Here is a 15,376-nt window from a genome sequence, read left to right as displayed (position 1 = left end):
CTCCTCAAGAACTGCCCTTCTATTAATGAAGCACTGTTAGAACTAGCCAAACTTGTCTGGCAAACACCAGTGTTAATTACATGAACGTGTAAACGAGCCAACAACAAATACCATGTCCCCCTTCCGAGGAGACAAGTTTCTCTTTGTGGTGGATGCAATGAACTCCCAGGACTATCAACATTTCTCAAAATCCACTCCTTACAACTGGATTGGAGCTTCTGGGTTTGTTTGGAAGAAAGACCTGTGCTTCTGCCACTGCAATTTCAGAGGGTCAATTGCTGGCAAAAGCGGCACTCCAGATGGCCCTAAATGCTGTAGATATGGCAGCCCAGTCAATTTCAGTGGTGGTCATGATGCGACAAATGTCCTGGTTACATCTTTTGGGGTTGCAAAAGGAGGTTCAGATGACTGTCGAGGACCTCCCTTTTGAGGGCTTGAAGTTATTTGCGGACAAAACTGACACTGTCCTCCATACATTGAAAGAGTCCAGGGTCACTGTATGGTCACTGGGGATCTACACTCCTGGACAAAAGAGGAAATTTAACACCCAGTCCTTGCAAAGATCATGTCTGCCTAAGTATGCATCCCATCGATACCACGAATTGCAGTGCAAGAAATGCAAGTTTCAGAGGTGCAAAGTATCTGGTCCTCAACCCTCGGTACAGCCACCCACCTCAAAACATCAATTTTGCAACCCGGTCAAGAGCCTGACTCCCTTGGTCATCAGCTGTAACTAAATGACCTCTCTCACCCTTTTGGATGCAGTCTGGCTCTATTCCACCACAAATGGGCGCAAATAGCATCCAATAAATGGGTTCTGGAAATTTGATTCCAGCAGGTATGCCATCCACTTCACCTCCTTCCCCCCCATCTCACCCACCCTCCCTGTCCCTCTTCAGGGACCCTTCTCATGAGAGACTATTAAGACAGGAAAATCAATCACCTTCTAGGTCTGGGAGCCATAGAATCTGTTCCCATACAACTTTGAGGAAGAAGATTTTATTCTAGATATTTCCTGATACCCAAGAAAAAGAGAAGTTGAAGATCCATACTGGACCTCAGAGCATTCAACAAATATGTGAAAGCTTGAAAATTCAAGATGGTCTCACTTGCAACAATTATTCCATCTCTAGAACAGGGAGATGGGTTTTTGGCCCTCAACCTCCAAGATGCCTATTTCCACATACTGTTTTTGCCCTCCCACAGGTGATTCCTTTGGTTCATCCTAGGTCAGGACCCATTACCATTACAGTACTCCCCTTTGGCCTCCCTTCAGCTCCCAGAGTATTCTCCAAAGTCCTTTCCGTAGTTGTGGCTCACCTACGCTCCCGGGGGGTCGTGATCTACCCATACTTAGACAACTGTCTCCTCAGGGACTGATGCTTCAAAAAATGCCTTTTGAGCTACCCATGAGACTGTGCAGTTATTCACAACCCTAGAACTGCAAAATCAGCCCTTACTCTGGTACAGCATTTGGAGTTTATAGGGGCTGACCTCAACTCACTGTAAACAAGAGCACTTTTCCTGCACCACAGATTCAACTTGGCTACATTCAGAGATACAGTTCAAACCAGTCCACAAATGATGGCCAGACATTGCCTCCAGCTTCTGGGACGCATTGTGGCAAGCACGTTTGTTATATCTCATGCCAGACTGCACATAAGATGCCTACAGACATGGTTCAGCACAGTCTACAGACTGAACAAGGACGGGTTAGACAAACCTCTTTATGTGCCCTCCAGGGTCAAACATTTTCTGGGGTGGTGGAAAGACGGAGTAAATGTTTCCTCAGGGATTCCATTTACACAACCTCTCCTGGCATTACTTCTTACTACAGATGCATCGCTCATAGGCTGGGATGCATACCTCAACAATCTCGTGACTCAGGGCAAATGGTCACTTACAGAAGCGACATTCCACATCAACCTCCTCGAACTCAGGAGGTGAGAAATGCATATACTACTTTCCTCCCACTCATCAGAGGTATACATATGAACGTCATGACAGACAAAATAACAGCATGTGTTGCAAAAATTGTCAGGGCAGTGCCGTATCACCCTTCCTGTGCGCAGAAGCGCTAAAGCTATGGAACTGGTGTTTTTCCCACAATGTCTTGATATCAGCAGCATATCTCCTTGGATTATAGAATACAACAGCAGACTCCCTCAACTGCGAGTTTTCTCATGATCACGAGTGGGAATCTAGAAATACTCCACGCTATCTATATTCCAACAATGGGGATCTCCAATGATAGATTTATTCGCTCCAGGGCAGGCCTCAGTCAGCACCCATTAGGGGATGCTCTCCTTCCATAGGATGAGAACCTTCTCTTATTCCCTCTGTTACTAAATCCTGTTGAAAATAAAAGGGAAAGAGCAAACATCATACTGATCGCTCCCACCTGGCTAAGACAGACATGGTACCTATCACAGCTGGTGATGTGCCCGCTGATCACTCTTTGACCTACTCCTTTTTTGTCACAGAACGAGGCTCAGACTCTCCATCACATCCTGAGGATACGCTGGCTCAAAACATTGTCCCTTCGTGGTTCCAGCACAGAGAGAGCTCCTGCTCCACAGAAATATAGGAAGTACTACTACACAGCAGAAAATTGACTTCCCATTGTGTACCTACAAAATTGGGCTAGATTTCCAATTTGGTTCAACTGCAAACAAATTGTCACAGCATCATCCATCCTCCTACAGATACTGGATTATACACTCTGTCTCAAGAGGTTAGGACGTTCCCTCAGCTCACTTAAAGTACATTTTGCAGCCATAAATGCCTTTCATCAATAAATAAAGGGATAGTCCGTTTTCTCCCACCCAACTACAAGGAGGATCTGTAAGGGCATAGCGAACCTCTTTCCCCAATCCAGGCTTCCCACTCCAACATGGGACCTAAATCTAGTCTTCAAGAGCCTGACCAGATCGCCTTTTGAGCCTATGGCCACTTGCTCCCTGACATATCTATCGATGAAGACAGCATTCCTGGTGGCCATCACGTTGGCAAGAAGAATTAGGGAGATAACAGCACTAATGGCACACCTCACCCTTCTGAGGCCTGGTCTACACTGCACTGGCAGTCAACGGGAGATACACACGCTTTGCATATCTCCTGTCCACTTACTTACATTGCTGTACCTCTGCATCTTCACTGCACTGCATCGACCGGTGACGACCTGTGGTTGACGCAGCCTTACTCCTTTTGGAAAGTTAGTTTAATTGAGTTGACCAGAGAGCACTTCCGTGATTGATTGAGTGGGTCTCCATAACCCGCTCAATCAATCCCGCTGCATCAATCCCCAATCCCCATGGATGGCGGTGTAAACATGCCCTCAGTATTCTTTAAAGACAAGATTACACTGAGGCCACACCCAAAGTTCACCCCCAAGTTAGCCTTGTGTTTCCACATGAACCATGTTGATTCACTTCCCAACCTTTTACCCTAAGCCTCACTGTGATAACAAGGAGACCATATTACATGCTAGATATCAGGCGAGTTCTGGCCTTCTGTTTGGACAGGAAGAAGGCCTTTAGGAAATATCCTGTTTTTCCTTCCTATTGCAGAAAGGTCTAAAGGCAGCAATATCAGCACAGTCTCTCTCCAAATGGGTCTCAAACTGCATTAAGCACTGCTGTTACGTTCACCATATCGTACTTCCATCTGGAAAGCTCACATACTCGACAAGGTCGATTCCTCCTCTGTCGCCTTCCTCAGGAATTTTGTGTCTCTGAAATCTGCAGAGCAGCTACCTGGTCATCTGTACATACTTTCACAGAGTACTATGTGATTATTGGAGACTCTGCTTCTGATGCCATCTTTGGCTCCACAGTATTGCCATTTATAACAGATTCAACTCCAAAGCCCCAACCTCCTATAGGGATATTGCTTGGGAGTGACCTACAGTGGGGCACCCATAAGGACACTTTTCAAAGAAGAAGAGGAAGTTAATCATCTTGTGCAGTGACGATGGTTCTTCAAGATGTATATCCCTATGGGTTCTCCATGACCTACCCTCCTCCCCTCTATTTTGGAGTTCTTAAATGGGGACTAATTAGCATAGAAGCAGAGCACGAGGGGCGCAGTGCACATGTGCAGGCCAAATGGAGACTGCTACTAAAAATATCTGATAAGAAGCGCAGGGACGCATAAACACCTACAGTGGAGCACCCATGGGGACACATCTCGAAGCTCCATTGTCACTGCACAAGGTGAGTAGTTTTCTCTTTTGTTCATTTTGACAATTTATCTGGCTTTAGAGTATTTCAAAGGTGAAGCCACAAGTGCCCCAGAATTCTTTGTCTTCCCTTTCTTGGTAGTACAAATCAACTCTTTTGACATATTAGTGTCACCTATATAGTAGTAATCCACCAGAGGGGATTCTGTAGAAAAGAATGTTACCAAAAGCATTGTGCTTCCTATCTAACATAGGGTATTTTTAGCCTGGCACATCTTAATTCAAATAAATAGCTTTTCTGAATGTATGCAATGCCAGTTGAAAAATGAACAGGGGACATAAGTAGCCAGCAACCCTTGGTACCATTTGATACCCTTGGTACAAGTGTTGCTGCACTAAAATGCTATATCAAGTAAGAGACTATAAACCACTGTTTATTTAGAGTGTGTATATAGCCAGTTCAGTCTCATTTGAGGCTGGAGTAACTTTTAAAAAATAAAAACCTTCCAGAGCTGTGGACAATAATGCAAGAAAGAATATTAAATATTTTAATAAATTCTTCACCTCAACTTCAATTCTATTTGAATGTCCAAAAAGATTACTTGCACAGATTGGTTGCCTGTTAAGCAGGTGAGGAAGTTTTGTTACAATGCCTGAAGCACCATCTAATTTTTAAAAGTCTTGCAAAAACCCAAAAAATTATGGAGAAGAAAAACATGGTTAGTAAATGTTACTTTAAAAAAAACTTTCCGGTAGCATTTGTACATTTAAGTAGTGTCAATTTAATATTACATTTCTCATTATTTTCCCCCTACATTATTTCACAAGATGTCCCTGGTAGATTTGGGAAAGAAGCTTTTAGAAGCTGCACGAGCAGGTCAAGATGATGAAGTTCGCATTTTGATGGCAAATGGAGCACCTTTTACCACAGACTGGGTAATAACAGCTTTTCATTTGTTTGAGGTGTTTACATTCTTTTTGTTTCTCTGTGATTTCTTTCCTGGAAAATAGTGTAACTAAATTATCAGAATCTATAAAATCATATTAAACTATGCTGAAGTTTATATATATTCCTGTGTAGAATCTGAGTTTGTACATTGAACTATGGCATTGCAAATTAAAAACTGGCTAGTTAATTGTATTGTCTGATGTAGGCATTAGGTCCCTACGACTATTTTGCTCATTCAAAAATATTTGATGATAGTGAACTCTGAATGGATTAATCTTTTAACAGCAATCCACGTGAACCCTGGAAAAGTTAATAAAATGTGTACATCTTCCAGTTATAAAGAAAATGCTAATCATTCCCGTTACATGACCATGTGTTAGTTTAGGAGAGCCCAAATAATAGTTTTTTTTCTAACTGCTGATGATCAGCAGAAGTAGGATCAATGGAAAAACACCAAACTGGAGTTTGTAGAGTTGGAGAACATATGTGATCTTGAAGAGCAAGCCATAGACCAGTGTTTCTCAATTGGTGTTAGGGTTCCGCGAGAAAGTGACATCGCGCTGCCGAGAGCAGCTGTTGTCCGCGCCGCCGAAAAAGAGAAGATGTCCCGGATTTTTCGGCGGAGGGTATCGAGTATGAGTGTAATTTCCCCGCGGAGCCTAAAGGGTTCTGCGGGGAAATTTAATTGAGAAACGCTGACCTAGTTGTTTGTATATAATTTGCTTATTTCGACTTTTTTTTGGCCCCATATGTAAAAATACTGTTAAGAGTTTGGGGGTTCCGCAATTATTTATTGAGTTCAAAAGGGTTCCGTGGCCAAATTTAACTGAGAAACACTGCCATAGACAATAGTCTTTTCTCTGGATGATGGGAGCTTGTTAGCAGAAAAATCTCAACTTGGAAATCTTTATTTTCTTTCTTTCAACCTGCTGCTCCTTCTTTTATGAGACTAGAAGGGGGAAAGATAGAATTACTAAGAGAAATAGAAATAGAGTTGGAAGTGATTGACTGATGCCTGTTCTGTGTCTCCAGGATAAAACAGGCAAAAATAGAGGGATGGAAGTTAGTACTTCCTACTGGTTTGGTTTTTTTTGCTAATAGTCCACTTTTGTACCACGTTACAGTTGGGAACATCACCACTTCATCTAGCAGCACAATATGGTCACTATTCCACAACAGAAGTGTTACTTCGAGCTGGTGTAAGTCGGGATGCCAGAACCAAAGTGGACAGAACTCCATTACATATGGCAGCATCTGAAGGCCATGCAAACATAGTAGAAGTCTTACTTAAGGTAGGAACGTCTTTTTTATGTTATCTGCCATTTGAAGCAGAACCTGAATCTAGAAGACTAGTAATCATAAATCTGCATAGGTATAACTTTTTTTTAAACCCTTATAATTAACATCTGTACTAAGGGAACAGGTGGTGCATTCTTTTTCCCGTTCAGTTGTGCATTTTATTTTTAATATTTGTTACAATCTGTGTGTTTTCAGGCAAATTTTTATTGGCATCCAAACATAAGACTTCTTTATATTGTAGTATTATATAAATAAAAATCTAAAACCTACACATGTGGTCCTAGGAAATATTTAATCCTTTGTGTTAATGGATGTGGTAATTAGGGATGTAAAATACTAAATGATTAAATGGTTAACTGATAAGCATTCGTCTTAACAGTAAGACTAACTCATATCAGTTAACCAGTTGCGCAGGCTCTCCATCTCCATGGTGATGGTGTTGGGCCATGGCAAAGGTGGCCACGCTGCTGTCACCCAGGGAGGCCAAGGCTCTGGCGCAGGTGCTGCGGAGCGCCTCGCTGCAGAACACCAGGGACCACAGGTCTGAGATGGGGGTCCCGCATGAAGCCTGGCTGGGAGTGCTGAAGGGGGCGGAATGTGGAGGGGACACGGAATGATATCAGTTAAACAGTTAACTGATATCATTTTAATAGCTTAAATGGTTACCTTTTGTAACTGATATTTACATCCCTAATGGTAATTACTGTAAAGTACTTTTAATGAAATAGTAATTGTAAGACAGCAGGAAGTTCCTGGCAGCGAGCAGGTGAAAAAGAGTACTTTCATCATCTTGGACATCATTCCATTTGCAGCATTCTGCAGTTCAAACAGTCTGTGCTGATTTGCTTTATGTAATTTTTTTTGCAGCATGGTGCTGATGTTAATGCAAAGGACATGCTAAAGATGACTGCTCTTCACTGGGCTACAGAACACAATCACCAAGAGGTGGTGGAGCTCTTAATAAAATACGGAGCAGATGTTCATACGCAAAGTAAATTTTGCAAAACTGCATTAGACATTGCAATCGACAATGGGAATGAAGATGTAGCGGAAATATTACAGGTAACTTTTGATTTATGATGCAGATGAAACTTATAGAAGGATGCTGATCAGCTAAACTATTAATTTAGTAGTTGTAGGAGGTTGTATGAAGTGAAATGATACTAATACATATTATTTGTGTAAAAATTGTCTGAAGAATGCTTCCAGCCTCTACCAGTCCAAGAAGTGAGGGTCTTCAATGTTTTTAACTTGCTCATTCTGACATAGAGAATTAGTTGGGCTAATTTGCCGATGGATTATGGCAACTAAACTCTAAGCTACTGGTATCTCTGGCAGTATATCCTGGCTTCAGTGCTAGATTAGCTTCCCATGTGGGAGCTAAATTAGTTGGTGGGGAGGGAGAGGGAGGAGATGTCTTTTTCTCATTGAGTAGGCACCAACCCAACTTTCTATACCAATGAGGACTTGATTCACTGGAATGCCCAAATTCACAGTGCTAGGCTTTTTGGTTTACCGGTACAGTAGCTTGCATGGGTTTCTGACCTTTTCAGCTCTGAGATTACACAATCTTATATAAGCTTCATGGTTAAGCGGGCCTGTTTGGCCTAGAATAAGTGAGGGTGTTGAGTATTCAGTATCAAAATGCTGGGGAAACAGGTATTGGTAGCCGTCTGCTGTTTTACTTCAGTCAGAGCATGTTGCCTTTAGGCTTTATCTTATTAGCTTCATAAAGTTGCAGCCTCTTGGCTGCAATTTACATAACTTGGTATGAGTCCTCATCAGTCCCCACTCTTTTCAATCTACCTGAAATAGCTCCTGGATTATTACATTGGGGTTGACTGTAGATTTACATTTTCATCAAGTCTTATTTACCTTCTTCTGTGGATGAGGCTGCCATTTAAAAAATGTTTTTATAGAAGTGTAATATATTTGTTTTTAATGTTTATCTGCGGCCTGAATAGTATTGTTGTCTTCTGCCTCCTAGATTGCAATGCAGAACCAAATCAATACAAATCCAGAGAGTCCTGACACTGTGACAATACATGCAGCAACACCACAGTTTATCATCGGACCAGGAGGAGTGGTGAACCTAACAGGTCTTGTATCTTCTGCAAATATATCAAATGCAATAGGTATTTAGATGTATTTAGGATAGCTAGTGGAATTTTATACTTAGTTGATTGCCATTTTATGAAAAGACTTTTGAGAACAGTGATGGTAAGATTGCAGTAGGTGTCTTTTTCCTCTTCATTGTGTCTTGCATATTATAACGATTCAGGTACTTAAAATAATAATGTAAATTGAGGTAATTCCTCAGAAACTGCATTAACTTAATAAACTTGCCTTCAGAATAGCACTTTTGGCTTATAACAAGACCAATACATTACTCCAGTGTATTAAAGTCTACAGTGAAACAAATTAGGGACTTGAGTGACATTCTAATACAAATTTGTGAACTGGCTTTATTTTTTTTCTCCAACTAGATGAGACTGGGGTATCTGCTGTACAATTCGGAAATTCATCAACATCAGTATTAGCTACATTAGCAGCTTTAGCGGAAGCATCTGCTCCCTTGTCCAACTCTTCGGAAACACCAGGTTAGAAAGCAAAGTAATTTATTTACACTGAGTAAACTAAAACAAAGAGTGTGGAGATAAGGCTTTCGGCAGCACAGTTTGTCTGAAAATGGATTGAAATTAATTTTAAAAATACTGAAAAGAAATGAATACCCATTTTACTCAAATCAGCAATGTAGGAGGATCACATTGTGTAAAATACTTACCGCATACAAGACATAACTATTTCAGAGTAAGACTTTTTTAGTTACAGTTGGTATTTCTGAACCTGCTGGAGGCAGTATTCATTTTGCTGAAATGTGACATCATTCAAGATCAAAGTCAGATAAAAAAACTGGTTTCTGACATGCTGTAGTACTAGTTGGAAGAAAAACTTTCATATCTGAACACTAAACATTTTGTTTAAGTTCATATTTTTTTAAACGAGGAGAAGATGGTCACAAAATACTGCCTTCAAACAAAACACACTCATCATGCAAAGACCACCAAATAATCTGAAATATATTGAATTAAATGATAAACTAACTTGAGTGTGGTGCGCGCGTGTGCGAGAGAGCACGCACGTGCAGAACGAATTTTTTCAAACTTTGGATACATCCATTCTGAGGATGTAGGCTCCATCTACCCACTACAAAGTTGGTCTTCAGCTACAAAATGCTGCATGGGCAAATACGGGGTGGGAGGAAGGACAGAGAGAAAGCTAAATCTTGCCTGGACAGCACTGCTAGTGTAATCAAGGATGCTGGCAAATGTACTCTCTTTTCTAGGAATCCTGTCAGTGGGGATAGGACTGGGGAGCACACCTTTGGGCACACATTACTGTTGCCCTGAAAAGGAGCAACATGCATCTTGAGCTAGTTTCTGCAGCCATCTACAGCATGTCTCAATCTGCAAAGTTGTGAGAAGAGGACAGAGAGTCAGTTGTCTGCCAACATAGCATAAAGTGCCCTTAGCCCCAATTATTCTGAACACCCAACAGCTTTTATTCCCTATTTTTTAATTGGGCTTAGTCAGCTGTTTCTCTCTTTGGAGAACACTTAATAAGGCTTACTCTTCCAGCAGGAAGTGATTGCCATGCAGGGATGGCATGGTATTTACCAGAGGTGGTTTTTACCAGGTAAAATCATGGCTTTAACACACTAGGAAAAACTATTTAGTCCCAGTTTAAGGCATTTTTTATCTTAAAAACTTTTTGTTAATGCACATCACATTACACTTAGTTTTAGTTACAAATTCAAATTGTGGTTACGTAAGGCAGTAGATTCATAGATTAATTTAAGGTTGTACAAATAAAAAGTAAAACTGCAGTGGGCATATTACTAGTACATGTAATTGTAATACTGAACATTGGAATGTCTACATTTTGGTTTGGTATTTTCTCAAGTAAATTATACGTGTCATGACTCATATTTCAGTTTCCAATATTATATCAATAAAAGTAAAAAACATTTGATTATATAAAAATGACAGTAATGCACAATTGTAGGCTTGAATCATTAAGAGATCAGAGGCATGCAGAGTTGCAGGCTACCAGTCCAGATCCATTTGGCCATGCAGCATTCTGTAGCAAAAGACCAACTTTGTAGTGGGAAGTCTGAGCTGATTCCTCAGTTCTATGCTTGCAGAACTTGCTGGTGTCCTGGTTTAAATATAATATAATATAAAGTAGATTTTCCCAGGAAATTGCCAATCCTGTTGGCATGAACAAGCTTTCCCAGTTTTAGCCAAAGAATCTGCTATATTCCTTCCCACAATTCACACGTCTGTCCATTTATGATGCAGAAAGTCAGGAAACAGGGCAATCATGAATCTGGTGCTACTGAAGTGGCTTCAAAGACTATGTTGATTATTTGATCTCATGAATGAGGCAGCAGAACCGCCACTGTTTCTACCATATAGAAAAAAATTATTCACCTAATGGAGCCATCATGCAACCCAACCCCATTCGAAATTGCCAGTCTGGCATTTTGAAAGAAAGTAACTAGAAGAGAGATTTGAGCTGGGTAATCTCTGTCTTGCAAATAAACCAGAGTACCCTCTCTAATCTGCCAAATTTTAAACTCTGGTGAACAGAGATACAGCAAGAGCAGCACTACCTATAGTACCATCTCGCATTATTTATATGATAGTTTTTCTGTCCCAAGCCATTTTGCCCAATGGCTTGGGACACCTTGGATTTCTACATTGTGGTAAAACGTATCTAGACGAAGTAAAGCATTCAGAAGGTCAGACTTCTTATTTGTGCTGTGTTACTTGAGTGTTGGGGACAAAAATTCTTCAAAGTTTTTGATATCAAAGTGGATCAGACAGTGTATATTGGAGGCATACAAGACAAAAAGTTTGTCTTTACTTTCTGCATTCAGATCTTGCATTCTAAGAGCCCTAGCAATCTCTTTGATGGAGATACATGCTTCTAGAGAAGACAGCAAAACAGTTCCTACATGCTCTGTGTGCTGCATGTTCTTAGAATACTTCAGAGTTGAGATGCTGGAGAAGATCTACAAGATTAGCAGTGTATTTAGAACTCAGTGGTGGATGTTTTTTTGATAACTGGCTGAGAGTTCTCATGGACCCACCTTCACAGTGATGCAGTAGAACCCAGCCCAAATGCCGGGAATCCATTGATGGTGCAAAGCCCTGGAAAAAATAAGCTTTATAAATAAAACAAGCTGAAGTTTTAATGGCTTTTAAAATGCATAGCAGAAAAAGAAGCTGTTAATTACCTATGTATCAACACCAGTATATTCAAGCAAAAAGCTACACTTAGTAAAATTAGCAAGAGAGTCATAATTATATTTAAAAGAATTTAGCAAACTTTTGGAGTTGGGTATTCATTTTTGGTTCTTATCTTTGCTATAGCTTCCAAAATATACAACTGTGAATAGATAAGGAGGAAGGGTTAGGTTTGGTGCATATCTTCTGTGTGGATTTCAAACCTTTCAATTCTTTCCCTCTATTTCCAGGTTGGCCTTCCTCTGGTCCCTTCCCACTAGCCCCATAGAGTTTAGCAATTAAAAATATATCTATTTTACAGAGCAGCAGAGAGAAAAATGCTTCTCACTGGACTTGTCTAGAATTGTTTGTTTTTAATTGCTATTCCAGTTAATATCCCATGTGAAGAAGGGTCTTGCTTCCAAGTGTGGAGCATGGTGTGCTCTGCCTGGAGGAAAAACATCAGAGAAGCACATGGCTTCAAATGAATACTTGGAGTGCAACTATAGGTCTGTTCATGTCTGAGGTTAAACCCAAGTGTGTGCACAGGACTGCTAGCCTGCACCTGCACTTCAAAAGGAAATCCTACCTTTTGATTACTTTTGTGTCCCTATGGATAATGGAACTGCTGTTTCCCTTGGTGCTAAAGTACCTGCTAGTGTCCAAGGTAGTATGGTGATTGGTGCATTATAAATACATACATGGAGAGCAAGGGAAGGACTGATAAGGGCTGGGGTTTTTTCCTCTTTAAATAGAATAACAACTTGGAAAATAATTTTCCATCCCCTAATAAGGGGTCTCCCAGCTACATGAACCCCACTGATGTTTACATCCAAAAGCACAAGCTTTATCTTTAGTCCCAGCTCCTTGAAAGGTCAGAGCAGTTTGCTTGGGTAATGGGCATTGGCACTTTGCAGCCTGAACAGAGACTGTTTGTGTGGCAGTAGAGTCATCATTCTAGCTATTATCGAGCAATAATCCTGTGGTAGAATTTTTTATTTTTAATGTTATACATTTCTTTAAAATAAACTTGGTTTATTTTAAATTATTTCCTTGCATATCCTCATTATTTAATATAGTTAATATTACTTTGCTTTCTTGCATAAACATTTCCTGAAGTGTGTTTGTTTTTTATTAGTAATTCCTTACGATAGGGACTTCTACAGAGAAGTCTTCAGAAGGCAATGATTGCAATCATTATTTGAATGGCACAGTCATTTTAAATTAGGCTATCATTAATTGCAAAGATGAAAGCTTCATAGTGTATCTATCTGATCTCTCACATTTCTGAGATGATATAGGCTACAGTTTTAAATTTTACTCTGATAAAAAGCCTTCTCGTGTCTACTGTGTAAATCAAAGCCTCTGCTTTTAACATAACATAGGTTGAACATAAACATAGGTTTCATGTGCTTGAAAATGTTCATGATTGCGCTATTGGTTACGTTGCTCTTTGTGCCTTAGTATTTTATTTATTTTTGAATAGGGTTTTTCTTCCTGACATTTTCAAATATAAGGGAGACTGTGACAGGGTCTAATTATAATTTAAGGGCAAATAAAAACAACCTGAGATGGATAACACGTAGTTTATCAATGCTTTGAATATTATCTTTGCTGGTTTTTAGTTTGATTCATAAATGTAATATGGAAGAATGAGTGGAATCATGGGTTTGAATGCAAGGTTTGTTTTTATTACTTGTAAAAGTGTTGTACAACATTTAATTTACCTTTTTTAAGTTCACCTGCTTCTTATTCTTTTCCCAAAGTAAATATTTTCTTTGACGCCAAAGTTTTTATTTCTGTAGAAACCAGACAAGATTACCCAGTACTGTTCACTTAGTCTTGCTTGTGACCATTTTGGTATTGTATGGCTTTCTGTTTCCAAAACACCCATACAACGCAACTTTAAGATCCAACAGAGATCTTTTTACCTATTACTGCCTGGGAAGAGGATACCATAACTTGAAGGACATGGGCCAGATTCTCAACTGGTTTAAAATGACATAGCTCCACTGACTTCATTAGCGCTACATGGATTTACATCAGATGATGATCTAGACCCACATTTTCATCCAAAACTTTAGTTACAAGTCACCCTGAAATTACTATAACTGAAAAATATTAAAGAACAAAATAAAATTTTTCCCAGTTTCTTTACTTTATACATATTACAGAAATTTGGCAATATATAGTTAATTGATTTGTGGGAACATGCAATTTCCCAGGCTCTGCAAGGGATTTTTACCAGTAATAGTTGCAGTAGTACTGCTCTTGAACCCACCCAAATGGCTTTCCTAAACATCAAAAGGAAAGCAGAAAAATCCTAGAATTTTTCTGTTTTGAATGTTAGAGTGCACTTTAAATAGTGTGTGCTATCAAAAAAAAATTTTTTTTAATAGAAAGAATTAGAGAATTTAAAAAAAATTCAAATTGACCTTTTAAAGATCTCATGGCACTTTTTAGTGGACTCTAATAATGAAACTAGTGTTTTCAATCTTTTCAGAGTCCCTAATGTATAAATCTATGTGCAGACAACACAACAGCTATTGGGCTATTCAAAAAAAATCATCTTACTCTTTATGCCATATTAATACCTAACTCAGTACTTTGTAAAATAATTTTGGGATATTTTGAGTATGAAAAATGCTAACTAAAATCAGATTATATTCTTTTGGGCTGAATTTTGTTCTGTTCAATCCCACTGATTACAGTCAGGGCAGAATTTGAACCACTACATATATTTTTGAAACGTGAAATGTTTCTTGCACTGATGAACGATTACCATTGACTTCAGTGGGCTTTGGATTAGATCCTATAAACATAATTCATGTGTAAATAATGCATTAGACGTATAGCTGCAAAAAAAAATTAAATTTGAAGTGGCATGAAAAAGGCTTCTAATAGCTACTAAATTCTGAGTCCCAATTTGTAAATTATAAATATCCTGACCTCCTTTACACTTTTATCAACAGTTGTGGCCACAGAAGAAGTAGTGACTGCAGAATCTGTGGATGGTGCAATTCAGCAAGTTGTCAGTTCTGGAGGTCAACAAGTTATTACTATAGTTACAGATGGCATTCAGCTTGGTAATCTCCATTCAATTCCAACCAGTGGAATAGGTCAGCCAATCATTGTGACCATGCCAGATGGACAACAGGGTGAGTGAAAACAAGATGCACAATGTTAACTTCAAGAATTGTTTTAGTTTAAAATCTTGATAGTTCAGGAAAAATGTGTGACATTTTACATGATGATCCGTTTCTATGCACAGCAGATAGAATTGACATTTGCTGTGTAAGTGAATTATTTCTCTGTCTTTGCTGTGGTTGAGTGAGATGCCATTTGAATTGCATTTTTCTGTAGATACACAAGTCCACTAAAATGCACAAAAAATTAACTTTTATAGAAAAAGTTAATAAATTAATTTAACTAATGAGATGTGAGTTTGTAAATATATTAAGAAAAGAGGGGAGGAGGAGGAAAAATGTCTGAAGTGTAAGGAAGGAGAGATAAGATGTTGAAGGGAAAGTCAATGATTGTCTGACTTAGTTTCTAACAACCCTGGTTGATAGAGACGAGTCTCAAAAATAGAAAATACAGAACACAGCAATAAAACAGACTTTCAGTAGTTAGGACCCTGCTTCACAGGAACTCAGG

The 15,376-nt window shown here is 39.4% G+C and overlaps 1 protein-coding gene across 4 annotated transcripts in view; it reads left to right on the top strand.

Moving 5' to 3' along the window:
• The window catches only part of GABPB1 (GA binding protein transcription factor subunit beta 1), a 40,520-nt gene that overhangs the window by 11,636 nt on the left and 13,508 nt on the right, over positions 1-15,376 (top strand). For 3 of the 4 annotated variants that reach the window (XM_067555754.1, XM_067555755.1, XM_067555756.1), the window contains exons 2-7: positions 5,009-5,116; positions 6,254-6,421; positions 7,296-7,490; positions 8,416-8,527; positions 8,915-9,028; positions 14,692-14,877. In XM_067555754.1, the coding sequence (XP_067411855.1) occupies positions 5,009-5,116; positions 6,254-6,421; positions 7,296-7,490; positions 8,416-8,527; positions 8,915-9,028; positions 14,692-14,877 (883 nt within the window). The remainder of the gene's footprint in view (positions 1-5,008; positions 5,117-6,253; positions 6,422-7,295; positions 7,491-8,415; positions 8,528-8,914; positions 9,029-14,691; positions 14,878-15,376) is intronic. The other variant, XM_067555757.1, reaches the window with a different exon arrangement.

This window comes from Emydura macquarii, unplaced genomic scaffold (assembly GCF_026122565.2).
Source record: "Emydura macquarii macquarii isolate MOO-44397 ecotype Brisbane River unplaced genomic scaffold, CSIRO-AGI_Emac_v2 contig_1644, whole genome shotgun sequence".
Lineage (NCBI taxonomy): Eukaryota > Metazoa > Chordata > Testudines > Chelidae > Emydura > Emydura macquarii.
The sequence above is the reverse complement of the archived record's forward strand: the minus strand, read 5'-3'. Positions and strand labels throughout refer to the sequence as shown.